Raw genomic sequence first — 15,248 nt, 5'->3', positions numbered from 1 at the left:
TCCCTCCAACTTTGCAGATTGCTCAGACATTTTAAATCCATTGATTTCTGTCCTTTCCTTGGAAGACTTCAGACTCATTTGTAGGACAGTCCTTGTTCTTTCTAATTGGAAGGGCTGGCTGAGTTACAGGATGGAATCTGTTTATTTTAATAACTTATATTGCTTCCCCCCTTATTACAAAAGCAGTAATATGCTCAATGTGGTTCACACAATAAAGCAAAGAGAAAGAAAAACCCATAATCATACCATCTGGAAATAATTACTGCTAGGATTTTTATTTTAATCTTCTAGTATTATTTTAGAAAAAGGAATATACACATTGGTTTTCCTCAAAAAATGTGACCTTACAACATATGCTGTTATCACCACTTTTTCAGTTATTAAGACATTGTGGACATTTTTCCATTTCTCATCTTCTTCCTTTTTAATGGCTTAATAGTATTCTACTGTACCGTGCTTTGTCAACCAGTGCCCTGTATTTGTGCATTTAGGTTGTTTCTCATTGTTTGCCGCTAAACTGGAATTCAAGCCCCCTGGTTAAATGTTCGTCCACATCCACGATTATTTTCTCATGGTAAATTTTAGAAATAGAATTGCTGGGTACAGTTTTTTGACTGTTGAATTGGCCTTCTCACCAGCAGGATTTGAGAATGGTCAGTCTGTATCTCTTTGCTCACACCAGGTATTGTAAGAATAAGAAAACCTTCCTGAGTTTCATTAGTAAAAGCATATCTGGTTATTTTTATTTTGTAAATCCATTCTTGTGAAGCCTTAAGGAGTGTATGCAGGTACAAAACGGATCTGAGAAAGATGCAGAGGGGTGTGATGGATGCTCAGTTTTGCTGCCCAGATCTCCTGCCAGAGTGAGATGCTGTCAGCCCTGTCCGGGGCTGGCCGTGCTGAGGACTGCCCTGCCCCAGGCCACCTCCTTCGGGGCAGCAGCCTCAGTGGATGATCAACGGGGCTGTAAAGCACTGCCCTCTGCCCCTGCTCAGGACAGCCCTGAAAGGCCATCCCATTCTCAGAACTCCCGAGGGTCCAGGGTCAGCAAAGTCCTCTGCTAAGACTGCGTCTCTGCATCTGACTTCTCCCCTCTGCCAGTCCCGTTTCCTTCCCTTACTTTGTTGACCCCAAGGGTACTTCTTAATAAAGCTGCTGTGCACTAAAAAGTCTGTTTCCCAGGGAACCTGGCCTGTGATAGGCAGCATCTTGTGTCTACCAGGGACAAGCCTAGAATGTTCTGAGGGCTGGGCTTTCCTTTTTAATTTGAGCTGTCAGGATTACTTGGACTTCACCCAGAGCTGAGTTCTGAGTCTTGGCAGGCAACCCTGGAGGACCAGAGGCTTCCTGGGTAGCCCCAGACTGGGCAATTAAGCAGTCAACTGGCTGAAGATTTACTGTTCAGTAATCCTTGCTCCCCTTGACACCCCTTCAAGATGACACCATCTCCAGAAATAACAAGAATCATAGCTGCCATTGTGCAATCTTACAGCGGGTATTTTACAGATAAGGAAACTGGCACAGGGAAGGTAAGTAACTTGACTAGGTTCACATGGCCAGTGAGTGGTGGGGCTTGAACTCTAACTCAAGACTGCCCATTCTAAAGCCAGTGCTTTCTATACTTCACTAGAGCTATTCAGTGGTAATAATAACATGGATTATTGGATTATTTTTCAAGTTAAGGGACACATAAACTGCAAAGCACTTAATACAATGCCTGACTTATAGTAAGAAGTTGACAGATGTAAGCTATTAATCAGAAACTCTCCAGGGGCTTCCCTTTCTTCTTAGAATGAAATCCAAACTCTTTCAGCATGGCCTACAAGACCACACAGTATCTGACCCTTTCTATACAGTCCCTCCCTTATTTCAGTTCAGCGTATAAACCAAGCTCATGCCAACTCAGGGCCTTTGCACGTGCTGTTCTCTTATCCTGGAATGCTCTTACTCTTGACCTTTATCGGGCTGAAACTTCCATTCAAGTCTCCATTCAAATATCATCTCCTTGGGCAAGTCTTCCCTGACTACCTACCTGAGCATCTCACATTACTCACCAAACCCGAGTCACCCAGTTTTATTTTATTCATAAACCTTAATGTGAACTGAAAAAAAATTTTGAAAGATTTTATTTATTTACTTTTTTTGGGGGGGGAGGAAGTGAGAAAGAGAGGGAGAGAAACATGTGAGAGATACATTAATCGGTTGCCTCTCACACGCCCCCAGCTGGGGACCTGGCCCAAAACTCAGGCATGTGCCCTGACTGGGAATCAAACCAGCCACCCTTCGATTCACAGGCCAGTGCTCCCATTTGTTGTCCCACTTATTTGTGTATTCATTGTTTTTTTGTTTTTTTGTTTTTCCTTGTACGTGCCCTGACTGAGGATTGAAGCTGCAACCTTGGTATATCAGGACAACTCTCTAACCAACTGAGCTATCAGGCCAGGGCCTTGAAATTCTTAGTTCTCTCTTTTTGTTGTTTGTTTGTTTACTGCCTGTCTCCCCTACTAGAATGGTAAGCCCAAGAGGGTAGGAACTTTCTTGTTCTCTGCTATATGCCCATGGTTTAAAACAGTGCCAAGAATAGGCACTCAATAAAGATGTACTGGTTGGATGAGTGAATGAATGAATGAGTAGTTTCTACCAATTTGGAGAGGGAGTTTTGAATACAAGACGGAAGCCAGGGGAATAGACATCAGCTAAATACTCTTAGCTTAGAGAGTAGTTCTGCTTGCTCAGAGCTATTCCAGATCTCAGCTTCTCAGAGGAGGATTTCGGAGACCTTGGACCATGCTTTATGAGACACCCAAGCATTTAGCTTATTCTGACACCTGTGCTAGGGGAACAGGTGGGAAGTTCTTGAGGCTTTATAACTGCAAAGACTGTGCCAGCTCTTGCCTCTTGCCAATGCCTCAGGCTGAGCTCGGGAGAGAGGATCAACTTTTTTCAGTAACGAACAGCTTCTTGGTATCCGCGTGAGGAGGGTGCTAATTCTCATTACCTGACCTGTGAGACCTGTGAGGCAGACCCGCCCAGGGGGCTCTGGGGAGGCTCAGCTCCCATCTGGCAGTGCCACTCGAGGGCAAGTCCTCACAGGATCCTCAGGAAGGGGAGCTCTGGCTCACATTTGGCACCTCTTCGTGCTCACTCTTTCTCTTTTAAAGCAGACCCCTCTTAATTTATTTCTACTTCTCCATTATGAAAATAATACATGCTTGATGACCAAAACTTAAAAATCCAGAGAAAGAAAACAACAGAAAACAACTCACCTAAAGTTAATCACTGTTAACAATTTGGTGTAAACATTTCTTTTTTTTTTTTTTCTTATACATGTTTGGAAGAAGAGAAAGTATCACATGCTGTGTAAGTTTGCGACCCACCTTTTCCACTTAGCTTTGTATTTTGACCATTTTCTTCTCCGAGCTTTTCCCTGATATATTTACTTTATTGCTTTCTTTTTATAAAATTTTTTGGGTTAGAATATCAATATCTGATTGTTTTTTAAGAAAAAAAAGGGTAAGTATCTGTTACATAAAGTGAAGATTCCTTGAAATCCCACCCCTGGGAGATAACCACTGTGAAGACAGCGCATATTCTCAGTATTTTGTGTGTATACATATTAATATGTATGTATTTGTATAAATGGGATCAAACTGAACAACTAAACATACCATTTTGCAGCTTGATTTCTTTTTCACTTTATCTTTCTTGACCACTACACACTGAATCACCTCAGTTGTTTTAATGTCTACATAAATTTCTATGGTTTGAATCTACCTGTTTGGTAGTTAAGCACTCGCCTATTGAAGGATCTTATTCTTCAATTCCAAACAGTGTGTGTGTATGTGCACACATAATTCTAGAAATAATTTTGTAGTAGCAGAGTATCAGGGTCAAAAGGGATAAACAATGAAAATAGATATTGCCAAACTGCCCTTCAAAACCACTGCCCTGATGCTCAGAGGCAATGCCTGTTCCTTCACCAGAAAACTGGTGTTGCTCATCTTTTTCATATTCGTTGATAATGCTGAGGGAAAAAGAAAGGTATTTCATTTTGTTTCATTATTAGTGAAATTCGGCATCTTTTCACATTTGTATTTCTTGCCTGCCTATTCATGTCTCACCCTAGCTTCTACTGAGTTCATCTTTTTCTTATTGATTTTAATAACTTTTAATACTCACAAAAACCTGCACACAGAAGGCACTTCTATTGCCCCCATTTTACAGACCAGGAAACCAAAGCTCAGCAAGGTCAAATGCCTTGCCCTTGGTTCAGGCAGAACTGGTGGAGTGAGGATTCCAATTGTGAGCACCATGATAAACGAAGTCATTGGAGGCTTAAGAGTTCTGGGCTGTGGTCCAGAAAAGTATGGCAGCTGATCCAAACAAAGGCACTCAGCAGGTTAAAGGCAGAATGGAGACTAGACTCTGGAGCTAAGGCGACAGTGCTTCCCCATGGCCAAGTCAGTTAGATCCCCTCTGTGTGATTTAAGAATGGTATTATCAGTTTAGAAGATAAAGTTGAAGATAACATCTCCAACTCTAGCTCATGGGTTTTCGTTTGAGATTTTATTTCTTTTTAGAGCAAGGGGAAGGCAGGGAGAAAGAGAAGGAAGCATTGATATGTGAGAGAAAACATCAATTGGCTGTCCCCGCAAACGCCGCACACACCCCAACCAGGGACGGGGCTCGAAACCCAGGCATGTGCTCTGACCAGGAATTGAACCAGTGACCCTTCACCTTGTGGGAACGATGCCCAACCAACTACACCAGTCAGGGCTCTAGCTCATGTTTTGAAAACCAGAATTGTTTGGGAGTTAATGAGAAATCCAAATTAATGGAATCTGCCCTTCAGATGTTTGCAGAGGACCTTGAAGTGGTCTCAAATAACTGACAAGTGAAGATGAGGTAGAGTTAACAAAGCACCCAACGCAGAAGCAGATCTCAAGGACAATTTACATTTATTTGCTGATGACTCTGACCAAACATACTTCAAACACAGCAGAAGTTAGAGTCTGTCAGGTAAAGCCGTTTCATAACAACAGCTAAAAAGTGGTCCATGGAGAGTGACGGGAGCATCATCTCAGGCTGAGGCCCTGGCTCTGGGCGAACAGCCAGTGGGTGGACCTGGTCCTTCTGGCCTTGGTGGGAGCCTCCGAGGATCTAGTTCTCATACTTGTGCTTGATGTGTTTCCACAGCTTCTGCATTTTAAAGACAAGAGCCACAAACTTTTAGTTTCGCCTCTCACATTTTACAGCTATACTCCCGCTACCCTGGTCTCTAAAACAAGCTTGAGAGAAACTCTTACCACGTCCCGACAGTTGTGATGGGCAAGCCAGAAGCAACACCAGGCTTGCCGCTCATTCTTAATGTTTATAAATTACGTTGATGCTCTCAGTCACCACGTGAAGTGGGAAGAAATACTACTTTTACAGGAAACTGAGGTATAGAGATGGAGGAATCGGCCCCAAAGCACACAATTATTAAGGAACAGAGCCTAAAAGATGACTCATTTCTTCAGTTCCCAGATATTACGTAACAGGTCCTAAATGCAAAGTCCCCAAGTATTATAGTTCACATTGAGCGATTCCTAATTTCCTCAGACCTATGATGCTTGGGTCAGGAACTGGCTGGATTCTCACTCCTAAAAACACAGATGACAATACACTTAAGATGCCTTTCCCAAACACTGGGAATGAATAACTGTTTGCAGGAGATGGAACCGGGGTAGCACTTTTACAGGGGCAGAAAGCTGCCTTGGCCACAGGCAGTACAGCATTAGAGAACAGAGCCTGCCTGGGCTATAAAGACAGACAGCTATGAATTAAAAACACGAGAGAATGGTGGAACAGGGCTATCTGCACAAGACCTTCCCTAGTATGAGCCACAATTTAATGACATAGAGCGGGCACAGCACTTAGCACAGGGCCTGCCACACAATGAATCTCAAAGAAGTTGGCCCGCCAGGGAATGCCTTTCCTGTCCCCCTCTTCTTCTCCCCAGCTGTATGTCCTTTGTCTTTCCCTCTCCTAAGCTCCAAGGGCCCTTCTTTTTGCTTCTGTAACTTGTTTCCTGAGCCTACGCAGCCCAGCTGGCTCACTTCTATTACCTTTGTAACTTTCTAAATAAACCTTCTCTTATAATTTGGAAAATAAATAAATAAAGATGCTGTTATTCCCCACCTTATGCTTCCACTTTCTCCTGTGGAATGTAGCACATGTTATTTTGAGAGGTACCACCCAGCAGGCACTGTGACATCTTGCCTATAGCTCAAATAACTCTCACAATAATCCCGAGGTAATTGATTACTGTTATCATTTCTATTTCACAGATAAAAGTGAAGCTCAGATGTTAAGAAACTTATCCAAATTTAACGTCACAATTTTAAGTGACAAGGCCCAGTATTTCCCCCCAAGGCTCTGATTTCACAGCCCCCACTCTTAACCACAATTAATACCACGCTGCCTGGGTAGAAAGCCTTGGTAACCCGAAAGCTCTATCTTAAAAGGCAGACACAATGTGTAAGATGTCCTTATTGCGATGGTCGACCGCTCAAATCTGCCCTTGAAACCCTCAGAGGAGGCAGGGGCTCCATGTTCCAGCCCTGACTTGCCACAGACTTCGTTTTTGCTTCTGCAAATATAAAGTGTTTATGTGGGAGATCGCAATATTTACAAACCCTGCAACGTGGGATCTATTGACTTCGTTTAACGTTTTAGGATTCACACCGAGCGGAAAGGACTGGCAGCAGTCTTCAAACAGAAGACGCCCTAAAGGGTTTACCCTCTTCCTCGTAAAGGTACATTGAGTCCCGCCCCACCTCCACCCCCACTGTCACCCCTCAGGTGGGCCCAAGGTCAGGGATGGCTGAGGCCCTCACCCCCTGGTTGATGTGTTCGTAGATGGCGTCCGCGCCTTGATCGAAGGCGCGCTCGAAGAACAGGGCGCCCACGGCGATGGTGAGGGCGAAGGTGGTGGTTCTGCGGAATAGCAAGGAGTACAACCTCCCAGTTATTGATGGTGCCGCCATGTTTCTCCTCTGCCGAAGCCGCGTCACCGCGCCTGCGCCGTGGCCGACCTTGCGCTCCAAAGGCCCTCAATGTGCAACACTTGATGGGATATGTAGTCCCCCTGAATCTCGGTGCTCGTTGTTTTGAATCATGGAGGTAACTGATGGCTTGTGCGAAAAAGTGTCTTAAGAGTCAGCTCAAGGCTGCTCAGACTGTTATGTAAGAGTTATTACACGTTTTTACTCCTCAACCATTTCTTGCTGATTGACCATTTCGAACTACAACACCCAGAAGTCCTCGCGCTCCCCCCACTTCCACTCGCCCTGTCTCTGCTTTAGTTCCCAAAGGTTTCTGGGAAGGGAGGACCTACTATCCAAGGAAAGACTACGAATCCCAGCAAGCAGTTCGCGACGCAAGGGCGAAGGAGGAGCTCATGCCCATCCGGCCGACGGAGCCAGGTATTTTCTTTGGCCAGACGTCCAGGGTCGAGTTTTCGGCTCCTTCTCATCACGGGGCGACTGGAGCTCTTAGTTTCTAAGTCTGCGCCCTTCGCGGCGGGCCACACCATTTAATGGGAGGGGGAGTGGCTGGTGCAGCGAGGGGCCTGGACGTCTGGGTCCCTGGCTTATCTCTTTACCAGTCTCCTTTGTCAGTCCCAACTTCAGGGCTAAAGTTTGAGCTTGTGGCAAAAGTCGGTTCCTGGGGGCTGAACCCCTCTGCCCGGCTTCAGGGGAAGGGGCGGTCCTGCCCGTACTTCTTACTTCCTCAGTCCCTGGGCTTCAGAGCTGAGAACCCTGGCCCGCAAGGCAGGAAAACTGACACCATCATTCGTACTTAAGAATAGAAAGAACTAGGGCTTTGGAGTACTAGGGCCGTTCAACAAATGTTTTCTGAGCGCCTCCTCTGGACCATGCGCTGTGGACTTAGCAGTGAACAAGTCCCTGCTCGTGGATCACTCATTCTGCAGTGTGTGAATGGACGGGGGAGGTGCAGTAACTACCAACAAGTAGTGCTTTGAAGAGCAGAAGTCGGGTTGATTGGAGAGGGGGTGATGCTGCTATTTTAGCCAGTGTGCCCAGGGTGACACTTTAACCAGAGACCTGAATGAATAGTAGCAGATCAACCAAGGAAAATGTTGGTGCAAAGGCCCTGAGGCTGCTGCAGGCCTGGGCTATTTGAGAGGAAGAAGTAAAGTGGATTATAAAGAGGTGGGCTCCGTTCAGCTCCTATATGGCCTTGTAACCTGTCGTAAGGAGCCTTATTTTTTTCTAATTGTACTAGGAAGCCACTGAGAGGTTTTAGGCTGGTATGTGACATGCTCCAATTTACATTTTAATGTCATCATTCTGTCTGCTTTCTGGAGAATAGACTAAAGAGGGGAAGTTATTGTGGTGGGTCAGTTGGCACAGGATGGTAATTTAGATTAGGGTTTGGATTAGAGCAGTGATCAGATTTTTTCTCATTGCCTACTGTATAATAATTTTTATTTGACCTTTGTATTTTAGGGGAAATGTTACCTTTGGGAAATGGGCTATATTAAGTAATTGGTCCTTCTTGTATATGTCGTTTTAAGAAAATACTTTGAGAAAGGAGGCAAGATACCTGTTGTGAAAATGAGAAATATATATGTATATGTGGTTTGTTGAGGGGAAGGATGTCTTTGTTTGAATTGGTTTTAAATACACCATTCTATTTTGCTCTATTTCATTTCCTTCCCTACTTCCACTTATGGCTCCTCTGTCGCCATTCTCTGCCTCTCAAACTTGCAGCGTTTGATTTCTCTTTTTTTTACCATAGGATAAGCAGATCACTTTCTGAAAGAGAGCAGATGAGCAGAGGCAGCAGCCAGATCAGGCAGCATTCTGCTGTGGCTCCGCAGGCAGCTGTTCCCCAAACAGGGCCTGTGGCCCCCTCCGTGACAATGGCTAATTCCCTCAGTTACTGCTGACCACAGTCAGATATGGGAGGTATTTGGGGTGGTAGGACAGACAGAACAAGCTGACAGATGCGTGTAGGGTGTGCAGGAAAAAGGAATCAAGCACTGAGTTTTGAATCTCAACAATTTAAAAATCGATGGGGATGATCTTAAGTTCTGTTTGGTCATGTTAAGTTTGAGCTGCCCCTTAGACTTCAAGTGGAGATGCCTGCAGGCAGATGGGGATTTGGAACTGATTATCTCTGGGCCAGAGACTAAAGCCATTGGCATAGGTGTGGCATGAAAACCAGGGACTGGATTCAGGGCCTGGCTCTGCCTCTGACTTGTAAAACTACCAGTAATTAGGGAACTGGGAGGGAACATATGAAATTCTGTACATCCACAATGAGTTTCTTTTACTATGGTTATTTTCTGTTTGCAAAGCATCCCAGTAGCCCCTTGGGACAGGAGGTTGTGAAGCTTCTGGGAAAGAATGCTTATGTCTTGCTAACAAAACTGCCTAATGGGAAGTTCAGAGGAAGGAGGAATTATTTTAGTTGGATGAGTAGGGAAGACCACAGACAGTAACAGTGGGGCTTGTTTTATTTATTTATTTTTTTTGTTTTTTGGGGTTTTTGTTTGTCTTTTTAGTTCATTCTCTTTGGAGCAACAATTTAAAAAAAACCTAATTTTCTATAAGCTATCAAATTCAACTTAGAAATTATTATTCTATACATAACCCTAGAAAAAATTTTTAAATGACCTTAACTTTTTCTTTGATGAATGTTGAACAAACTAAATTCCTTTAAACATTCAGCCCTATTTGCAGCCTCATTGCATTCCCTTACACATTTAATTCCACTTATAAATGTAATTTATTTTATTTTTAAGTACTTCGGATACATAACAAGCATAATTACCCCAGAATACTTAAACAGTTACTAGAAAATCTAATAAATTAAACCTATAAGCAGTGAATTTTAAGTTCTTGTAAACAGTACTTTTTTATTAAAAATTTTTAAAATATATTTATTGATTCAAGAGAGACAGAGGGATAAAGAGAGAGAGGAGAAACATCAATGTGAGAGAGAAGCATCAATTAGTTGCCTCCTGTACACATACTAGGTATGTGTCCCGACTGAGGATTGAACCTGCAATGTTTCAGTGCATGGGAGGGTGCTCCAACCAACTGAACCACGCTGGCCAGGCGCAGTTCAGTACTTTTAACAAATTCTTTTAATGTCACTGTTTCTCAGTCTGGGAAGCTAAAAAACATATCTCTGACATGAAATTAGGATATGGGGGGCACCTTTAGTATTTTTTATAGCATGCCAGGTAATCCTAATATATAACCAGTGTTTCCAACCATTGATAACCTCTCAGTGTGAAATCACTAGTGTAATACAATTACTGACATATTTTATCAACTCCCTAACTATATATTTTAACATTTATATTTTAAATTGGAATCACAATGCTTATCTTTCATATACACAACATGTCAAATTCTTTTCAATGTTACCGATACTTGTAAATACCAAGCATACACTGATTCTTACTAAATTCAGGACAGGAACATAAATATGGGAGAGTGGGGCAGAATAGGTTTATAGTTGTACATATGCAATTCACAGTTTATTCTTTTCCTTACCTGTTTATCAATTATTGTATTATCTTCTGTATGAACAACTGCAAACCTACTTTTGCTCCACCCTGTACAATGAGTTTGATTTACAGCAGTCCCTCTCTATATCACGATTCCCTTATCGCAGCCTCACTGTATCGCGGGATTTTAAAAAATATTACATTTAATTATTTATCGCGGATTTTTCGCTGTATCGCGGGATTTTGCGGTACTGTATACCTGTGTTGCTAAAGTTACGTAGGTTTAAGAGTGTAGAGTATGTTTAAGAACATAAGTAGTGTTTATAAAAGCGTGGAAAAGGTTAATAAGGGAGTGGGAAAGGTTAATAAGGGACTGGGAACGGTTTATCAGTGTGTGGGAAGGGTTTATAAAGCCTTAAGACATATATAAATACTAAAATAAATGTAAGGTTCCTACTTTGCGGGTTTTCACCTGTCATGGGGGGGGGGGGGTGTCTAGAACGTAATACCCGTGATAAATGAGGAAATACTGTATACCCTTCCCTCTATTTTCAATTCTAAATTTTCCTGAAGTGTGACAAGACCTATAGCTAATAAGAAAACAGTTTTAATCACTCCAGTGAATTATGTTCAGCATGCCAATCAAGTTGGGGCTATCATTTCAGCAAACTGCCCCGTTTCTGACTAGGATGCAAATAGGAGGGCAGTGTCTACCCAGAGTCACCGTCCCTAGCAGAGGCTGCCTTTGGATGCAGGGAATCCAGTGAGCAGAAGCTCATCTCCCCAGTCTTCATTTTCTTAGTAGGTACCTACTAACAGGTACTGGACTCACTGGTTAAAATGCAGATTTCTGCCCCTCTCCCCTTCAGATGTGCTGGGCCAGAATTCTGGAGAGCTGACCACCCAGGAGACTTCATTTTAAATAAGTTCTGCACAGGGAGCCATGGAAAATTTTGAGCAGGAGTTGTTTTAAGAGGTTTGATCTGTTGATGCCCAGGGTGGGTAAACTGAGGAGGTTGGTCCAGGTGCAAGAAGGTGAGACCTGACTTGGGCAGCAGTGACAATGGTGGCCGAGGGTCAGATGGTATTTGAAGCCCAGACTTGGAGGAGAAGGGGGAGGAGGCATAGGCAGTTCTGAGTCTGGGTATCTGGTTCACAAGCCTCCTTCAGACTATTTTTACTTTTCCTATTTGGAAACTTGAGCCTCCTGGGACCCGTAACTATCTGATGAGAAACTGTGTCTCCAGCCTGCAGCTCCCTGGAGCCCGCTTTGGGTTCAGCTGACCTTTACTGGGCCAGGTCTGCTTAGAATCAGGGCACACCCTGTCAGCCTTCAGCCAGGGACTGAGGGAGAGGTCTGCCTCAGATCCCTTTCAAGGGTCATCCTGGTGAACCAGGTCATTGGAACCACCATGGTATCTCGTAAGGAAGAAGGAATAGGATTTATTCCTGCCTGACAAATTTCCCACTTTTTAAGGGTATTTTTTTGGGGGGGAATACACGCTAAATGTAGAAACTTAGAAAAATAAAAAAAAACACAAAATGGAAAAAAATCTTACATGTAATCCTATTATCCAGACATAACCACAGTAAATATTGTGTCTGCTGTAGTTTTTATGTGTGTGTGTTGGGGTGGGACATTCTTTATCGTAAAAAAAAGGCATTACATTATATATACTGTTGTGATGACGAATCATTTTTATTTAGCAATATGGAATGTACATTTGTCCATGTCTTGATTTTTAATGCCTGTTTGGCTCCCTCAACCACATATGCAACCTACTGTTGCATCTGGCCAGCTGTGGGCTCCGTCTGCCCACAGTTTTTTTTGAGGGTCAGGTGAGAATAAGAGGCTTTGTGCATCATGTCACTGAGCCTCTGCCCCTGCCCACCTGGGACTCTGAGCAGTGTGCTGTGCACGTGGTGAGCACTGGATTACTGTTCGTTGTCCTTACCATTGGACATCTAGGTCTCAGTTTTAGGACAAGCCACATTGCAGCAGCCACCTTCGTGCCTAGATCTTTGCGATCGTCTCTGGTTATTTTCTTGGAGGAATTCCCTCGTGGGTACCCCCTGGCACAGGGCTTGTTACCTAGTACTGTTACTGGGGCACATCTGTCAGTCACCCCGGGTGAAGAAGTGCACCTTCCTGTGAGAGCTGTGACTTGATGTCATGAAATGTGAATCCCAGCCTGGCAGAGAGGAAGTGCTCAGCAAATGTTTGGCTGGTGAATGAATGAGTAAAAAGGGAACCGTGGAACTCTCGGGTTGTATGTGTGTGAGTGGGGAGGGGGGGAGGGGTTCCTTAGACTTGACTCAGGAGCAATTTTGTTTGTTTTTTGTATACAGGGCAGTTTATAGCCATCGTGGATCATAAAGTGATTTAGTTTTTTTCATGTATTCCAGTGTACTCATTAGCTATTTCTATATGACACGTTATCCCAAAACTTAGCAACTTAACACAAAAACATTTTATACTGCTTCTGAGGGTCAGGAATTTGGGAGCCGCTTAGCTGAGTGGTTCGGGCTCAGGCTCTCCCACGAGGTTGCAGTCAAGCTCGAGGCTGCACCCATCCTTAAGGCTTGCCTAGGGCTGGAGGGTCCACTTCCAAGCTTACTCACGTGGCTGTTAACAGGTTTCAGATCCCTGCCACGTGGACCTCCCCATAGGGCTACTTTCCCCAAAGCAAGTGATGAGAGGAAGGGAAGTACCAGGATGGAAGCCACAGTGTATTTTATAACTTGATCTTGGAAGTGACTTGCTGTCACCTCTGCTTTATCCTCTTAGTCACACAAAACTCTGATAGAGCTTAGAAGGGAACAACACACGGTACAGACATGAGGAGGGGCTATCATTGGGGACAACGGCTGGCTGCCACAGCCACAGATAAGTACTGAGCACCATCAGCATGCCAGGCACTGTGCTAAGCACCTGGTGTGCATGATTTAATCCTCAAAGTAATCATATGAAGTAGTATTATTACCCTCATCTTCCAGATGAGGCTTAGAGGTTAAGTAGTTTGCTGAGAGTTTCACAGCCTGAAAGTGGCAGGGTTGGACCTCAGACCTGGGATGAATAACTAGAGTCAGGGTTGACGTGAGTGATCACTGTGACTCTGGGCTCGCTCTCCCCTTGTCCGGTCTTCAGTCCACATCTGTTGCCTTAGACCGGCATCTCTCTCCGTGTGGCCCGTGGACACTACATCCCAGCCCCCTCGCAGACCTGCTGAGTTATAAGTTGCTGTGAGTGGGGCCCCTGCTGTCTTATACCCCTGGGAGTGGGGTGACAGCTCCTCACTCCGAGGGGCGGAGCTGAACGAGGTCAGGATGAAAAAGTTGTGTGGTTGCTACAGAACGGCACAGCATCAGATGGCGACCCCTAACCTGGGGCTCCTATCAGGGAAGACATCTGGGTCTTCTGGGCACTTCTGCTGGAGCTGGGTCCGAAGTGGGTGAGATGTGGACCACCCCCACAGGGCAGTTGTGATGCCATCTACTCCAGACGGCAGGCATATGTGGCGCTGGGACATTGCCATGCTCCTAAGTGGGTGTGCAATAAAGCCGTCCTCTGGCTGCGGTTTGCTGTTTACTTGGGGTCTGGCACTGCCGTAATTAGAAGAAATGACAGGTGAGCTTGAGGGCAGCATGTGGTGAGCACAAGCCCTGGGTAATTACGGTGTGTGTCCCAGTCCCTGGCCGCAACCGAGTTGTTGGCTTATTTTAGCCTGGTGCCAACGCTAGCTCTGTCCTTGAGGCACTCACAGTGACAGGGACCGGGAATATCAATGAAGCACAAGTGTCTGCCCCATGACGGCCTCACAGCTGAGCAGTGAGATAGGGAAAGAGAGGTTTGGGGGTCTGCCAGACCCCAGTGTGGAAGCTGGCTGGCATGCCTTGGCTGTGGGGCCCCAGCACATGGCTTCACGTGTGGTGTGGGCTCCACAAGAGGGTGCGTGGGGGTCCTCAGCGCCGCTGGCCCACGGGCAGCACTCAGGCTGATGAGAAATTATCATTATCAGTGTCTCTCCTAGCTTTGGCTTGGGGCCAGTTGGGAGTATTTCTGAACCTGTGTCCTCATCAGTGAGTGGACACCTGATATAGAGGGTCTCTGCAAGGCTTCAATAAGAGAATGAAAGCCAGGCACCTAGCACGCAGGAATCAAATCTAAAGGTATCTTCCCTCACCCCCATCCTCTCTCTTTTTTTTTTTTTCTTTTGAGGAAAATAAACATTGATGTGTGAGCAATACATCAATCAGTTGCCTCTCACATGCCCCCAACTGGGGACCTGGCCTGCAACCCAGGCATGTGCCCTGACTGGGAATCGAATCCGTGACCCTTTGGTTCTCTGGCCGGCACTCAGTCCACTGAGCCACTCCGGCCAGGGCCCATTCTCTTTTATCTTTTCTTCTATCTCAAAGTGTATCAATGGGTTGGCAATCTTCTCCTTGATCCCAGAAGACTGAAGTCAGGTGCCATGGGATGGCCAGGTGTGGTTTCAGTCAGTAGAGCTGGGCTCTGCTGGAGGGTGGTGGTGACAGTGAGAGACCTGCCCTTGTGCCTCTCTCCTCACTGTCTTCCTTTCCCATCCTCCTCGTAGTCCCCAGATTCAAAGTTGAGGAAAAGAGGGCCTGGCCGATGTTGCTAGTGGGCACGGGGTGGGAGGCTTCGGATTCTGCAGGCTCAGTCCGCAGGCAGTCGTGCAGCTGTGTGTACAAGGCC

At 45.1% G+C, this 15,248-nt stretch overlaps 2 protein-coding genes across 2 annotated transcripts in view; one reads left to right on the top strand and one right to left on the bottom strand.

Moving 5' to 3' along the window:
- Positions 1-4,941: 4,941 nt before the first annotated feature.
- Positions 4,942-7,068, bottom strand: UQCR10 (ubiquinol-cytochrome c reductase, complex III subunit X). Its single transcript, XM_090291230.1, has 2 exons — positions 6,879-7,068; positions 4,942-5,199 (listed from the first exon to the last, which is right to left on the bottom strand). Exons 1-2 carry the CDS (start codon positions 7,026-7,028, stop codon positions 5,161-5,163), a joined length of 189 nt encoding a protein of 62 aa, XP_090147356.1. The 5' UTR covers positions 7,029-7,068; the 3' UTR covers positions 4,942-5,160.
- A 315-nt stretch (positions 7,069-7,383) lies between these two features.
- ZMAT5 (zinc finger matrin-type 5) overlaps positions 7,384-15,248 on the top strand; it is a 24,357-nt gene continuing 16,492 nt past the window's right edge. The window contains exon 1 of the mRNA XM_090291596.1: positions 7,384-7,466. The gene's annotated coding sequence lies outside the window, so the exon portion shown is untranslated. The remainder of the gene's footprint in view (positions 7,467-15,248) is intronic.

This window comes from Furipterus horrens, unplaced genomic scaffold, assembly GCF_987537825.1.
Source record: "Furipterus horrens unplaced genomic scaffold, mFurHor1.1.pri manual_scaffold_11, whole genome shotgun sequence".
NCBI classification, from domain to species: domain Eukaryota; kingdom Metazoa; phylum Chordata; class Mammalia; order Chiroptera; family Furipteridae; genus Furipterus; species Furipterus horrens.
The sequence above is the reverse complement of the archived record's forward strand: the minus strand, read 5'-3'. Positions and strand labels throughout refer to the sequence as shown.